At 37.4% G+C, this 15,123-nt stretch overlaps 1 protein-coding gene across 3 annotated transcripts in view; it reads right to left on the bottom strand.

Moving 5' to 3' along the window:
• LOC114525803 overlaps nucleotides 1-15,123 on the bottom strand; it is a 231,355-nt gene that overhangs the window by 185,735 nt on the left and 30,497 nt on the right. Inside the window, exons 42-47 of one of the 3 annotated variants that reach the window (XM_028547234.1) lie at nucleotides 14,809-14,965; nucleotides 14,614-14,671; nucleotides 14,025-14,299; nucleotides 13,677-13,866; nucleotides 9,518-9,553; nucleotides 7,349-7,426 (exon numbers count right to left, since the gene is read on the bottom strand). The exons of 1 other annotated variant lie outside the window; for it this stretch is intronic. In XM_028547234.1, the coding sequence (XP_028403035.1) occupies nucleotides 9,525-9,553; nucleotides 13,677-13,866; nucleotides 14,025-14,299; nucleotides 14,614-14,671; nucleotides 14,809-14,965 (709 nt within the window). In that variant the 3' untranslated portion in view covers nucleotides 7,349-7,426; nucleotides 9,518-9,524. Of the gene's footprint in view, nucleotides 1-7,348; nucleotides 7,427-9,517; nucleotides 9,554-11,531; nucleotides 13,149-13,676; nucleotides 13,867-14,024; nucleotides 14,300-14,613; nucleotides 14,672-14,808; nucleotides 14,966-15,123 lie in introns of those variants that run through there. One more of the 3 variants, XM_028547231.1, reaches the window with a different exon arrangement.

The following is a 15,123-nucleotide window of genomic DNA, read 5'->3' as shown; positions in this document are numbered from 1 at the left end:
ACAAAAAATAACGGAGATGCAAGTCATCGACTTCCTATTAGGCGGATTTCGCAGGAGAACGTGAACGACAGGGAGGACGTGAAAATGACGAATAAATGGCGTGATAAAAGTCAAATACCTCATTATTACCAACAGTCACCCAATTTTCCGAAGGCCCGATTTTGTAGGACTTGACCCATTTTTCGGTGCCTCCACCTCTGGTCATTATACCAACAATCTAAAAATAAAAGACAATATGGAAGCGGTGCCACACTGGAAAGAAAACTTACACACAATCTTTCAACCAAAAATATGTATGAATTTTCCATCGAAAAACCGTCTTTATATAATCCGTCTTAATCAAATCAAATTGAATGCCTATATTTTCCATAAAAAATAAACTCGAGTCTCGAGTGAATGTCCTTTTTCATTTAGAAAAAAGAAGATACGCTATCCGCCATCTTGGGTACGCGAATTGCCTCAATTTTTAATACTTTATATAAAATGGTATATTACTTTTATATTATTAAAATTTATGCATTCTGATTTGCTTACTCAAAATGTAAACAAACTTGCTGATTGGTCTAAAACGAAATTCACCCTTGTTAGTCAGTATCGATAAACACTAATGTCTGACCTGTTCATCACGTTTTGACACATCTACACCGAGCATTGGGTTCGATTTGTCACCTGTACACCAGCCATTAGGATCGTAAAGCCTGCTGTTGTAAGGTTTATAATAATGGAATTCATTGTTTCCGAAAAACCAGCCGTGGTGAAATGTGCTAGAATATCGTATTCCAAGTGTTGTCCAACAGTGGGTCAGCGTTGTCTTAGCCAGCGCTGAAAATTTGAAGAAAGAATTTTAGTTTTCTTAAGGTTTTCGCATCACGAACAGACGTGCGACAGTTAACAAAGCCGAATATGCAAAAATCTACCCACTTAACTCAGTAAGGCGGATCTTCCGAAGAGGCGGTAAACATTCATTCAAATGGGATAAAATTAGGTGGTAACTTTATGTCAATAATCCAAGAATTTAATCTTCAATCTAATCCTCTGGATTTAGGGTTACTATGATCAGGTTTAGGATTAAAGTTGAGATTATACTCCGGGATTCTTAGACATCGAGTTACAAAAGTGATTGCCGAAAATCGCGCTTTTCAGAGACCTTTTTTCAAAAAAGGCGAGTTGTTTCTGTCAAGGCGCAACATGGAGAAATTAGTGATGTGAAAGAAAGTACATGTAGTCCACTGGATAAAACTCGCTGCCAATCTCCTGTTGCTTTGATAGATCAATTGGTAGAGCGACGATGCACGATATATGCAAATTTTTAATCAAGGCTGCTCAAATCTAGTTCGACTGCCCCCTCCTGGTATAAATTTGGTAATTATTAAAATAAGGTGGGACTGTCTGTGCGCGTCCAACCGAATCTGGTAATAAAAATTATCAGATCTGGTCACACTGTGATGGAGAAACCTAAAGACGGATTTTTCCAAATTAGGTAATTTAAATTAAACACGCCGAAATTAATAATAACACAGGAATTGCATGCCGGCATTCATTACTTACAGTCTGTACAGCCATAGAGTTCAACACGCATACATGGATAGTGACCAGTAAATTCAATGACGTGCAGGCGTACTTCGATGGCTTTCACAAGAGGAAGAAAGCGATGTTTGTTTATCGAATACGAATCATTGTAATGGTTGGTAAACAGCTAAAGAGTAGAAGAAATAACACTTATAAGACTTTGTTTGCTAAAGTAATCGAAATCAGTCAAAATTACTATACACTGTATTACTACCGCACATGCATGCCAACAGTATCTATTATCTACCCACCTATTCACACATATCTATCCATTTACATGCCTATTAATTCATGTATCTAGTGAGTGGATACTTACGTATGTGAGGGGGGGTAAGAGTACCACATTTCCACCCCACATACGTATTTATCCACCCACTAGATACCTATTATCCGCAATCATGCCTATATCTTCAGCGCGGTTGCCATGGGTGCCATGAATTAAACCTGGATACAGTACATGTCCATTTTCGGACAAAACACTATGGATTTCTATAACATTAGATGATATAGCCGATGGGGAGAAAAAAGAATCTTTCATTGATGGTAAAACAAAACTGATAGTAAAGCGGACGTCTGATAAAGAAATATTCATTTTGAAATTTCTGGTGACAAGGAGAATGTCTTAGCCCTTGTTAATTGGGAGTGGTCCCGAACGCCAGTGACTACACCCATGCGACCAGATTTTTTGATATCGATCTTGGCCTCAATTTCATCCCGACGCGAGTTTCATTGTGGGTGATTACTCATCAGAACGATAGTGATTGGCGTTGACAAGTTATTTTCACCGATGAGAAATAGTCCGGCTGTAAATTTGTATTTATTTTTGTACTCGAACCAGTCATTGTTGACTCCACATGTAAAAAGACACATTCTATCACATGCACCAGCGACACACAATCGTCAATTCTAGCATACGAGAAGCAATATTTTGCCAATCGTCTCATTGTGATTCAGTAAATCTGAAATTTATATACTTGTTGTTTTTCTTTCCCCCAAAAACGTCTGTTAAGAAAGCTTACCCCTAAATCCCTTGAAACTCCTGCTGTGTCTTTCACTGTTATGTTAAACGTCTTGACATAATTGTTGCCATTGGGATCTCCTTGCATCGCGAGCGCCAGGATGCGAGTAAGACTGTACAAGGTAATTTTTAAAAAGATGGATTCGGAAGGTGGTGGCATTATTGAGCACCAAGCTCTCTCAGGATCATTCAAGCGTCCGTGTTTAGCAGTGAATTCCACATTTAAATCTGCGCTTGAGGACATTTGGCCATCGTGGATTAAATATTTGCTCTTGTCAACTCCAAGTGGCTTTTCACATTCAAAATTCCCAAATTCAGCTGAAGATAGCAACAAACATTTAAGGTCCGGTTACACGGTGCAATTTTGCACATATTGCACATCATGGAATCTTCTTACACCTATGTTTTGAAGAAACTTTACCCATTTATATCCTTTCAAAGCAAAATTGCACCGTGCAATCTCAGATTTGGTGAGAAAAAATTAATTTAAATGAACGAAAGTTGGAAACAATTGAAGTAGGTATTCATGATGATTTTTGAAACAAAATCAGAATTTTGGATAATTGGATATGTTATCTTTCGAACTTTTTTCTAAAACTGGCTGGTAGCTATACGTGGTTTTTAAAATCTCGTTCGTTAATTGGACAGAAAAGTTTCAGCTAACTTCAGACGGTATAGAGATGGGACTTGCTAAAAATGTTCCAAATCTAAGGCATTATATTAAAGTATTGAAATGGTATTCCAAATATTACTTATCTATACTTACATATTTCGCAGAGAGATCCGGAATAACCGAATTCACAACGGCAGTAGTCATCTCCACCAGCTTCCGTTATACACTCGCCTTGACCAGGAATGCAGGAGAGACTACACGGTGCTTTAGGAAAAAGAATATTTATAAATGTGTTTCCATGTGAGATATGGAAACTTCAGAAGAAAGACGGGGAGTAAACAGTCAGTGGCTGGGAGTCAGGGAGGATGAGGCAATATGGCTCTGGGCTTAGATTAGATTACTGCTACGACTATGAGATTCCTTATTTTCACATAATAATCGCGATGTTTCGTGGTCTAACCGAGATATCAGGCGAAGCTAGACGATTCGAATATTTTAGAACACAATCTAGTCAGTACTCCCTTCCATATCTGTGCGTCTGAAAGTGATAGTGATGTATAGGTTGATACGTCTGTGTCATGAACTTTGACCGGTTGGTAACTCTCTGAGTAGCACCATCACAATATTAATGAATACACTTGAGTCATATGCACCATTGCCCAGCTGGTAACTCACTGTAGCACTATCACAAAATCAATACACCGAAGTCATATGCACCACTACCCAGCTGGTAACTCATAGTAACACCATCACAATATCAATATACCCGAGTCATATGCACCACTACCCAGTTGGTAACTCGTAGTAGCACCATCACAATATCAATATACCTGAGTCATATGCACCACTACCCAGTTGGTAACTCGTAGTAGCGCCATCACAATATCAATATACCTGAGTCGTATGCACTACTGCCCAGTTGGTGACTTATAGTATCACCATCATAATGTTAACTATTTGAAAATGTTCGATCCTAACCTGGTGCTGTTTCGCAAGTATTTCCAGTATAGCCAGACACACAAGTACAGCTGAATGCTCCACCTGATTCACGATTACAACTTCCTCCATTTTCACAAGGGTTTGGAGAACACAAGTCGTCTGTGGAGAAAATAGTAAAGTACATTTCAAACATTAAAGTGAATTATTAGTAGATCTTACACGTTTCGTAATGCAATGATATGGCACCAGGAATCCACCACTGATTAATGGCAGCGACTTGGCAGTGCAAATAATATATCAACCCTAATCATATCGTTACCACGAGAAAAATTTTACAATTCTCAAATCTTTGCATCAGTTTTGTCACAATTTCATCACTTCAATTTAAAATCATATCGTAATAATATATATTGTATATGTGTAAACTAAAGCTAACCACTTAATATTTTATAATACATTTTGTTCTTAAAGTGGAGGTCAAGTCCGCATGCAAACAAACGGTTTGTTTACATTTTGAACTTCACTATTTTTTAAAATACGATGTGCTGTTTGAATATCTAACACTATTTAGGTTCGTTACGCTTCTAAATTAATATGAACTAGAGTTTATGCTAGGAAAAAATAAGAAACATGCACAATTTAGGGAATTTTCTCATCAGAGGGCCCTTGCTTGTTATGAGCAGAACCTATGCGCAGAACGGACTTGACTTCCACTTTAAGCACAATAGATTTCAGGTCTGGGTGGCGTTGTGTAAACTTCTCACTTTTTGAAACACTATTTTTGTAAATACAAACGTAGTTAAAGTTAATCATCTCAGTCCTGAACATGACAACACCCAGAAACGACATAGTCAATATAGCTCTAAATTCTGAATTATCAAAGCTACACCTTTCACAATTGTTTATATGGTTCAGAATGGTTGCTTTAAGGGGTGATCACTGGAGCGTGAAATTAGATTTCATATTTTACAAGAAAATGAATGTTTACCCATCTAGGTAACTACAAATAATTATGCATAAAATTACAGATTTCCTACGAAAGTCTAATTTTTCCTATTTTATAAAATCTTTTACCACATGATGAAAACAGAAACCATGACCAAACGTCTTTTGTGTAATTTAACTGGACATCATGAATAATAAGTGTTGCCTTTTTTTCAATACACCCTGTATTAATCTTTATATATTCCTTACTTTCACAACGAGTTCCGTCAAATCCTTCCTTACAATTGCAAACATATGCGTTAGTTCCAGTACACGTTCCACCATTCTGACATGGGTTAGATTTACAAGCTGAAAATACATCAGAATAACCAAACAAAAGTAGTATAAGCAAAAGTATAGAAAAAATGCGAAGACGCGAGTTCTGTTGGTTTCAACCCCTTCAAAAGCCAGTCACAATCGGTTACAATCACTCGTGTGCATGCCTAAAGCTGGTCCCGTGCACTAGCGATATTTTTCGTGGGAAGCGAGTTTATTCCTTTCAGTGTATTTGAGAAATTTGTTTCAGACGGTTGCATTTAAGAGCTCTGAGACAAAAGTAAACGTTTTAGTTGTAATATGTTGGCTTTTAATTTATATAAATTAAAATGATTTTTTATCTCGCAAATGCCAAGACATTAGTGAAATAGGTTCACAGGAGACAGGGCATGAAAGCAATGACGTAATGACTAAAGCTTCGTTACTCTATAATACGGTTCCCAAGTTCTGCTGCGAATATGTAAATACTTTTACATACGTCCTTCTGTCTCGCAGTATGTTCCAATGTAGCCGTTAGAGCAGGTGCAGGTAAAGCCCAACGATGAAGAATCATCCGTACAAGCACCACCATTCAAACACGGATCATGTTCACATTTATAGTGCTTTTCTAAAAAAATGACAAAGGAAATGTAGACTGTACCATACTTTAAATTTAAGGCTGGTTTCCATTTAATCGTTACGATCGCTTCAGTCGTTACGATCGCTGAAAAAATTTACAAGCGACCGTAGCGATTAAATGGAAATCAACTAGCTGGCGATCCCAGCGACCACGACGATCGTAACGATCATGATCGCTGAGATAGAAAAAGTTCTATTTTTGGTCGTATTGATAAACGAAAGATATAATCGGAAAGCTAATAGGTTTCTCTTTATTGCCATATAAAAATTATATCGTTTACTGTAATATTTTAGACACAGCAGTCTCAGAAAGTTGATTTCAAATTTTTTTATACACACTGTGACACTGTATATCAAAGCATTCATAAATGTCCACTCTGGTCTGTAATAAAATTTAGAGTTTTTACTCGCACGAAAATTTATTGCAATTTTCATTTCGCCATTTTCCCATTCTCCTTAGCTTGCCTTGCCTTTGAAAAATGGTCCCCAGCCACTAACGCAGCGAAATTTAAAATTCAGCTGAAAACATAACTCAGTTGGAAGCCAAAAAGATAGCTATGATAGTAGTTTTAAGACTTCAAAACGTCTGTTATCTCATTCTATAGGAATTTTAGGAATTTTTCATATCAAATTATAAGTTCAGAAAAATTCTTAGAATGAGACAACAGACGCTTTGAAGCTTTGATGAATCTCATGCAATAAACGAGCACTACTTACTATGACAATCTGACTTATAATAACCAGGAGCACATTTACATCTTTCGTCCCGGCATTTTCCTCCATTCAGGCAATCAGAGTTGTCGTCACACTTAGAAGCCACAACTTAAAAAGAACGTTTAGTCCAGTACTACATGCATTATTTTCGTTTCTTTGGCGGTAATAAGTGCCTTGCACTCCTTACCAGCATTACCCACCCAACTCCATACCAGCAGTACCCACCCAACTCCATACCAGCATTACCCACCCACCTCCATACCAACAGTACCCACCCAACTCCATACCAGCATTACCCACCCAACTGCATACCAACAGTACCCACCCAACTCCATACCAGCATTACCCACCCAACTGCATACCAACAGTACCCACCCAACTCCATACCAGCATTACCCACCCAACTCCATACCAGCATTACCCACCCAACTCCATACCAGCATTACCCACCCAACTCCATACCAGCATTACCCACCCAACTCCATACCAGCAGTACCAACCAAACTCCATACCAACAGTACCCACCCAACTCCATACCAACAGTACCCACCCAACTCCATATCACAAAACATATACTTAATAGCAAAACAAATAAAAAATTGAATCTTGTGGCTTACTTTGTTGGAAATAAGAGGTCAGGACCAGTAAACACAACAAGTTTGCAGTAAAGTGAACGGCCATGTTACCTCTGTAACCTGCAAAGATTTAACTGAACCGTCATTTATTGAGATAATCTTATTTACACGTTTACCAGGGCGTGCCAACAGACAATGCTCCTGGGTGCGAGGTTGATTTTAGACTTTTGTGTGAAGTTGCAATCGTTAATACTGGGGTATACATTTATTTCTTCATGTCCAATTTTCAAACCTCTTTGAGTAAAATTGCTTCGTTTGCGGTCTGGTTCTTTTAAACTTCTCGATACATGCTTGCATGCTTTGACTAAATGTTCTGGATTTGTTGACGGAAAAAAACTTATTCACCACCATTGCTCGCTCCTTTTTTGCAAAAGCTTTTTTTTGTCTTGAAAACTAATATTTCGTGTTTTACTAAATACTACGTTTCGTAATATAAGAAATAGTTTCTATATACAAGCATAAAAGCATTGTTGTGGAAAAGTCTGTGATTCGAGATGTTTCCCGTGGTTTTACCACCTGCGCATGCATGAGTATCTTGTTGCGGAGACAAAATTTGTTTCCTAAGGAAAGAATGTTTCCTATCTGACTCAAAAACATTCATGTTTTCCAAGTTTGACTTTCATAATGCGGAAACATTGTTCAATGTTTATTTCGCAGAGTTTCAGAAGTTCCAATTTGAACTTCGTGATTTTGTTTTAATTCGTGCTTGTCTAATATTTATCTGTTGCCATGGCGTGGTACCTGTCGTGTTTATGTTGTGGTTTAAACATATACGCAGCTACATCTAAAATAACTCAGTGGCGTAATTTATTACGGGCCCAAACCAGCCAAAGCCGGGGCCCCTGGGGAGGGAGCTTCTCAGGGCGGCCCTTGGCTAATATCTCAATCTCAAAAAATATAGGCGAAAACAGGAAATTTTCAAAACGTGAAATTGTTTATATTTTGATTTTTTATCATTTAAATCAACTTTATTATATACCACTTGTCAAAGTTAGGTTTTGTTCGTTCCCATGGGAAATAACAACTTTAATCACATGTGGCGCACCTGGACTGTTTATCGATTTAAAATTATGTTTTTTATAATTTATGAATAGATATCTCGTGTTTACCTTGTTGTTTGGTTTTTTTTTTGACAAGTGGTATATAATGAAAAACTTATTTACTGAGACCTCAGAAAAAATTATGTTTTGTGGACCCTCGACAGTCGATGATATTTCACTCAGCTTCGCCTCGAGTTTAGCGCACAGTTTATGAAACTCGTGTTCATGAATAAAATTCAATTCGAAGGGATGGCACCGTAAATGTTTTTGGGAGGATGTATAATTAGGTGGGCCCTTCCTACTATTTAAACCGGGGGCCCATAGTAGAAGATTCACGCCACTGAAAATACTAGGATTCCTAGATGTAACTGCGCATAGTAACAAAATACTCTACAATTAAACTAAGTTTTAAATTGAAAAATAAGTTTATTGTAAACGGCTATCAGAATAGCTGATCTCTGCTGAAGACTTTGACTGTGTTGTGCAAAATTTACATGAAAAAAGATTCTAGCCTAGCGTTTAAAGTATACGAAATATAATATTTATAATACTTGACAGTTTTACAGAGCCATCATTTTATGACTCTATACGAAATTCTACAACTGGGGCAGGTTGTATCAAGCCCGTTTAGCTTAAACGGTGGATAAGTCAAAATTAAATTAACACTCTTACATCTCTCTTGAATGAGTCAACTTGAATATTATGCACTGAATATGTAGCTGTAAACAGTATCTTTGCTTGTTGAATAAAACGATAGACTTGCTTTCTATTTTGAACTTAACCACCGTTTAAGCTTAACGAGCTTGATACAACCGGCCCCAGACAATTAGGTTTGTTTTTATCACGATATTCCCAGCAACAGGTATATAGCAATGCTAACGGACCTAAATTAACTTTTATACTGCACGAATGCTCAAATATAACTATGCCCCATGTACCACCATAAACGTTTTGGCTTCGTTGCAAATACATGGATAAAAAATATAATCTTAATATTTGTCTGACAAATTACATATGTAATTTAAAAAAAAAGAAGCCTCATGTTTGCTAGGACACCTGTTCTCCTCTAATATAATCTAAAATGTAAATGCTTACATTAACTCCCACTTACCAAACTCTCAGCTTGAAACTCTCATCGAGAAATTGCCTAAAATCAAAGCAATCCCAGTTAAAAATAATCAAGTCTTTGGCGAGAACGCAAAGTTGCGGCTGCTTGTAAGTCTAAGCAAGAACTTATTAATAGTAGTTTGCTGTGCCCACACGTCTGTCAACAGAATTGCGTATCATAGTAACGGAACTCACTGATAATATAAACACCTGGAGCCAGTTGAATAAAAATACTATAGTTAACTTTTAATTGCTTTTACGGACAGAATTGGCCAATCAGAGTCATGTATTTTTGAGTTACAACCGGCGCCTGGGGCCGGTTTTATAAAAGCTAGTAGTTAGCTTAACCCCGGGTTAAACCAAATCTTTACATCAATCGCTATTTACAAAGTTAAATATCTTCTTTCATAGATATTTTTTAGGACCGACAAAAGCCATATTTTGTAAAGGTTTTAAAACTAACAGCGGTTCAAAAGCGCTAGGAGCCGGTTGTATTAAGCCCGTTTAGCAGTGGTTAAGTTCAAAATAGAAAGCAAGTCTATCGTCTTATTCAACAAGCAAACTAAATGTGTTTAACCTTAATACAAGGATACGGTTTACAACTACATATTCAGTACATAATATTCAAAGTGACTCATTCAAGAGAGATGTAAGAGTCTTATTTTTCCCCTGTTTGTTTAACAGCGCGTAAAAAGGATTAATAATTAATTAAAGAAAATTCGACAGAATTGAGCGTTTAATAATTTATGTTTGTAAATCGTCTTAAAAATTGTAGTGATTTATATAAACCTAAACTTTTGTTTTATACAACTGGTTTTAATGATATTTCCCCCAAGCCTTGCAGTGCACGACTAAAAACTGAGCAGACGTACGACTTTCGCGCATGCGAGTAGTTTTACTACGGGAGGAAGGAAAAGGGAAGAAGATGGAAGAAGCACTCTAGAATCTAGATGGGGTCTCATCTCAACTAAAGGAAAGCCCGCTCTCTTAAATATTTACATCATATGCATCGGTGTTGTTTATCACCTACCACGATCATGCATCTTCTTAACGGGATTATACATGCACTGGGTACAATGAAAAGAATGCCTTCCTATGGCTATCGACGGTGTTTACAAAGAGATTCGACAATTATATAGGTATAGATTATTGTTCGATTTCTCAACAATGAATCAATGCAAATTAGGAGATGAACTAAATTTGAATGCCTTTATCACAGTTTTTTATATTTAATTACCCGTGCTGTCATGCATCGAAAAGGTCTATGGAAAAGGGTATAATTTCGAAACAATTTGCTACAATTACCGTGAAAAACAAGGTTTTTTTATATTCTTATTATCTATTTTTTTATATTTTTATATTGTTTGCAATTTTAGACTAAGCTGATCAGAATGCCTTAATTTTAACAGTCGAACAACAAGAAGGAATTTCATTTTAAACTAACCGGCATACTTGTTTACATTTTTTAGGCAACGCCAATCAGAATGCCTCAATTTTTTATACTTCATGTAGTCAAACAAGATGTTCTGTTGCGTACAACATAACAACAATTCGATATTGTGAAGCAATGTTGCAACTTTGATTGACAAGTGTCACAAGTCACTTGTAAACAGACTGCCATTGGGTATGACGGCAATTAAATAAATTATAAGAGTAATTAGACGGTGCATTCCGCGTGAAAATGAAAGCAAAACAACAGTCGGAACTCATAAAACTTACCGTGACAACCGGAAATCTGTTATGAACTACCTAGAAATATTACACCAAATATGATCTTACGGTAATGCGGTTGACTTTGGTTGAAAACTTAGAAGAGTTTTAGCAAAAAAAAAAACCAAAACGACAGCTACTTTGTTGAATAAAATCAAAACCACTCTGTGCCGATCCACGAGAAAATAATATAGATGAAACTAATTCACACTAATCTCGTTATTTAATTTAGAGAAATTTATTTGCAATCATTTGCAAGGTCAATTATTATACTTATTATGTATTTGAATTGCGCATTAGACTGTGCGAGTTCAAACCGTGCATTATTAATTTAGTATGTTTATATCTCCACAGGCGATATATAACAATCCCAGTGTTAGTAAACTTTAGAATTAAATACCACATATTAAGTAAATCGGATCTTTAAATTTTACAACTAATAATCTTAAGTGGTAATTTAAGTATTAATAAAGACAATTTCAACGGAAAATGCACAAATACTGCATGCATGAATTCAATTTTAGTAAAATATGTTAAATAAATTTTGCTTCAATTATATAAGCCTGTTTAAAAACCATCGACTTTGTTTTAAAAGTGAATATTAAATAATCATATTTAGAAGATAATTTGGTACAGAATCCGCTGGATGTCAAATGTACCATAGCAATTCAGTGCTGATGTTGAGATCAGTGCAGTTACAACAGTAAAACCAAATAGATACAAGTTATACGACTACATAGCATCGTCTTCCTGTATTAAGGAGGTCTGACTATGATGACTCCTCAACGAGGAACGGTCTTGCATTGGAAATTCCTGACTGGAATGGACGTCCTCTTCCTCATTTAAAGAGGCACGACTATGATTTGTTCGCGATGGGGAACGGTCCTGCATTGGAAATACTTGACTAGACTGGACATCACCTTCCTCCATTAAAGAGGTACGACTCTGATTAGTTCGCGATGGGGAACGGTCTTGCATTGGAAATACCTGACTAGAATGGACGTTCTCTTCCTCGTTTAAAGAGGTGCGACTTTGATTAGTCCGTGATGGAGAACGGTCCTGCATTGGAAATACTTGACTAGGCTGGACATCACCTTCCTCCATTAAAGAGGTACGACTCTGATTAGTTCTCGATGGAGAACGGTCCTGCATTGGAAATACTTGACTAGAATGGACGTCCTCTTCCTCGTTTAAAGAGGTGCGACTTTGATTAGTCCGTGATGGAGAACGGTCCTGCATTGGAAATAATTGACTAGGCTGGACATCACCTTCCTCCATTAAAGAGGTACGACTCTGATTAGTTCGCGATGGGGAACGGTCCTGCATAGAAAAGACTCGACTAGACTGGACATCCTCGGCCTCATTTAAAGAGGTACGACTATGATTAGTTCTCGATGGGGAACGGTCCTGCATTGGAAAGACTCGACTAGACCGGACATCCTCCGCCTCATTTAAAGAAGTACGACTATGATTAGCTGGCAATGGGGAACGGTCCTGCATTGGAAAGACTGGACTAGACCGAACATTGTCTTCCTCGCTCACAGGGTTAAGATTCACATGACTTTGTGATGGAGAACGTTCCTCCACAATTGGAACGACCTGACCAGATTTCCTTTTTCGAAAATCATTAAAGGATGAAATGGAAGACTGACGGGGCGATGTGTCCGACTCATCTTTGTCGAAAGCCGCATTCGCTTCGGGACTGACCCGTGTCCTCGATCTCCGAAGGTCGAAAGATATAAGCGATCTAGTTGGATGGAGTCTGGCTCTCTCGGCTTTGAAAAGCCACGTGCTCTTACGCTCACGGATTTGTTTATTTCTTAGAGCAAAAATCTGCTGTTCTAAGGATTTGGCGAAATCCTCCAGTGACTCGCGACCCTCCGTTCTGAGGTATTCTGCGACTCGGAATGAAGGAATACTCTCTTCTGCGAAGGTAGAGACGAAGAATTTAAGATATTGGGATTAACACTCCGTTTAGAACGGTATTATATAGTAAATATTAGTTACGAGAGTTTGAGAAAGAAGAAGTTTTTCAAATCCCAAGTTTTAAAACGAAAAAATTTAAGACAATTTATTATTTGTAATTCATGTAAATTCTAAATTGTATCGAACCGATTTTACTCTGTAATTTCATAGTCGATTCCAACCTTATTATAATCTTGTACATTTTAAAATTTTAAAACTTAACTTTTTCAGCCATAGTAATTCTTGGGCTGCATGTGTTCAATTTATTAAATCTATTTATTTATTGATCAGCATTTAATGAATTTAACACCAAACAAGCGGACTTCTGCGTTTCAAACCGAACTCCAACTGCAATGCGAAAGCAAAGAACCTATTTTGCACAAAATTTACGAAAACATTCTCAGGTCGTTCTAGGTCAATGTAAACTCATCATAATTCATCACAATTATACGACACACGAAAATAGCGCGAGAGAAAAGGAAACTCACCCAGTTTCTCTTTTTTACTTTGCTTTTCTTTCTCCTTTTTCTTGTACTTTCCAAAATGCCAAATCAGGCCGAGGATAATTGCCACAGCCAACAAACTCATGGTCACTTTGAATGACTCTTGAAACGCTTCTGCCGAGGGATCGAATAAACCAGACGATTTCTCTTTGGCTTCATCAGCCTCGTTCTTATCCTGTTGTAAAAACATTCACGAACTTAGCCACATTTTCCCGAACATTTCAAGGAATAAAATTCGTCAAAAATAATCTTGTCTATACTGTCCCCCAGTGAGCAAGTAAAAAACTTTTAACTATACAAAAAACTTTTTGAAGCGCAAATCGTGAGACTTACAAGTGATATGGAATCTGTATTTTCTTCGACAATTAACGAGATCTTTGTCTTTTGCGCAGCCAGAGCTTGGCGGAATAATGGCGCGGCTTTGGCCATGTTTCCAGACAGGACAAAACCGTAACCAGTTGGATATTCTATCAGACGATTCAACTGGATATCTCCTCCTTCAAACATACTTTTCTTAGTTGCCGCAGCGTACATGTCAAGTAAAGCTCCTGACACCTCCTTGTTGTGCATTGCGTTGATCAAATCCTCCATATTGTTGTAAGGAACAACTGAAAATGTGTCAAAGTGGAAACGCAATTGTAATAGAATATTGCCACGTTACAAAAAATGCTTTTTTGTGTGTTTCCGCGAAATTACAAGACGAAAAGCAAACTTAATCGAGCTACGGCCAAGTAGATAGTCCCTGGGAATGCCACTGTCTTATTACTGAATTATCTCCGATCCAGGGAGGAGGGGAGAGGAAGGGTGCCCTCCCAGGGAAACTTAAACTACTAGACTATACAGTATCTGATATATTGTAAACATTGATCCTATTTAAACTATCATCTTTATCACCAAAGACACCTTAGAGAAAACGCCTTACCATCTGCATTCTGTCTAACTGCCTTTGAGTATTCAGCAGAATTTACAATAGCCCCGACCTAAAAGAAAGTTGAAATTAAGTAGTAAGTTAACAATCTCGTTTAAGGTGGTTCTAAACTTAAAACGATAATGTTGCGACGTAATTACCGAAAATGTCTATTGGGGAACATATGCCCAAAAACGTTTCTTGAATTACCTTTGCGCCATAAATTTTGTCTTCTTGAACAACTAGCACTGACGTAATCGAAGTGACGATCCCCCCCGTGACGATCGAGATAATCACGAGACCCATTAGAATCCAAGCCAAAGCAAACAGACGACCGGGCACAGTAACTGGACTGCGATCACCGTATCTGAAACAAATTATGTACATACAGATGTTACTATCTAAAATCACCAGCCTTTAGGCGAGTTTCTTAAGGATTGGGATTAGGGTATTACTTAAGGATTAGGTTTAGGATTGACATTAAGGATATTTAATATTTCAATGTGGAAAATGGAAGGTCATAAA

This window comes from Dendronephthya gigantea, unplaced genomic scaffold, assembly GCF_004324835.1.
Source record: "Dendronephthya gigantea isolate DGI-Jeju-01 unplaced genomic scaffold, DenGig_1.0 000035F, whole genome shotgun sequence".
NCBI lineage: Eukaryota > Metazoa > Cnidaria > Anthozoa > Malacalcyonacea > Nephtheidae > Dendronephthya > Dendronephthya gigantea.
Note: the sequence above shows the minus strand (reverse complement) of the source record. Positions and strands in the feature narration are given on the sequence as shown.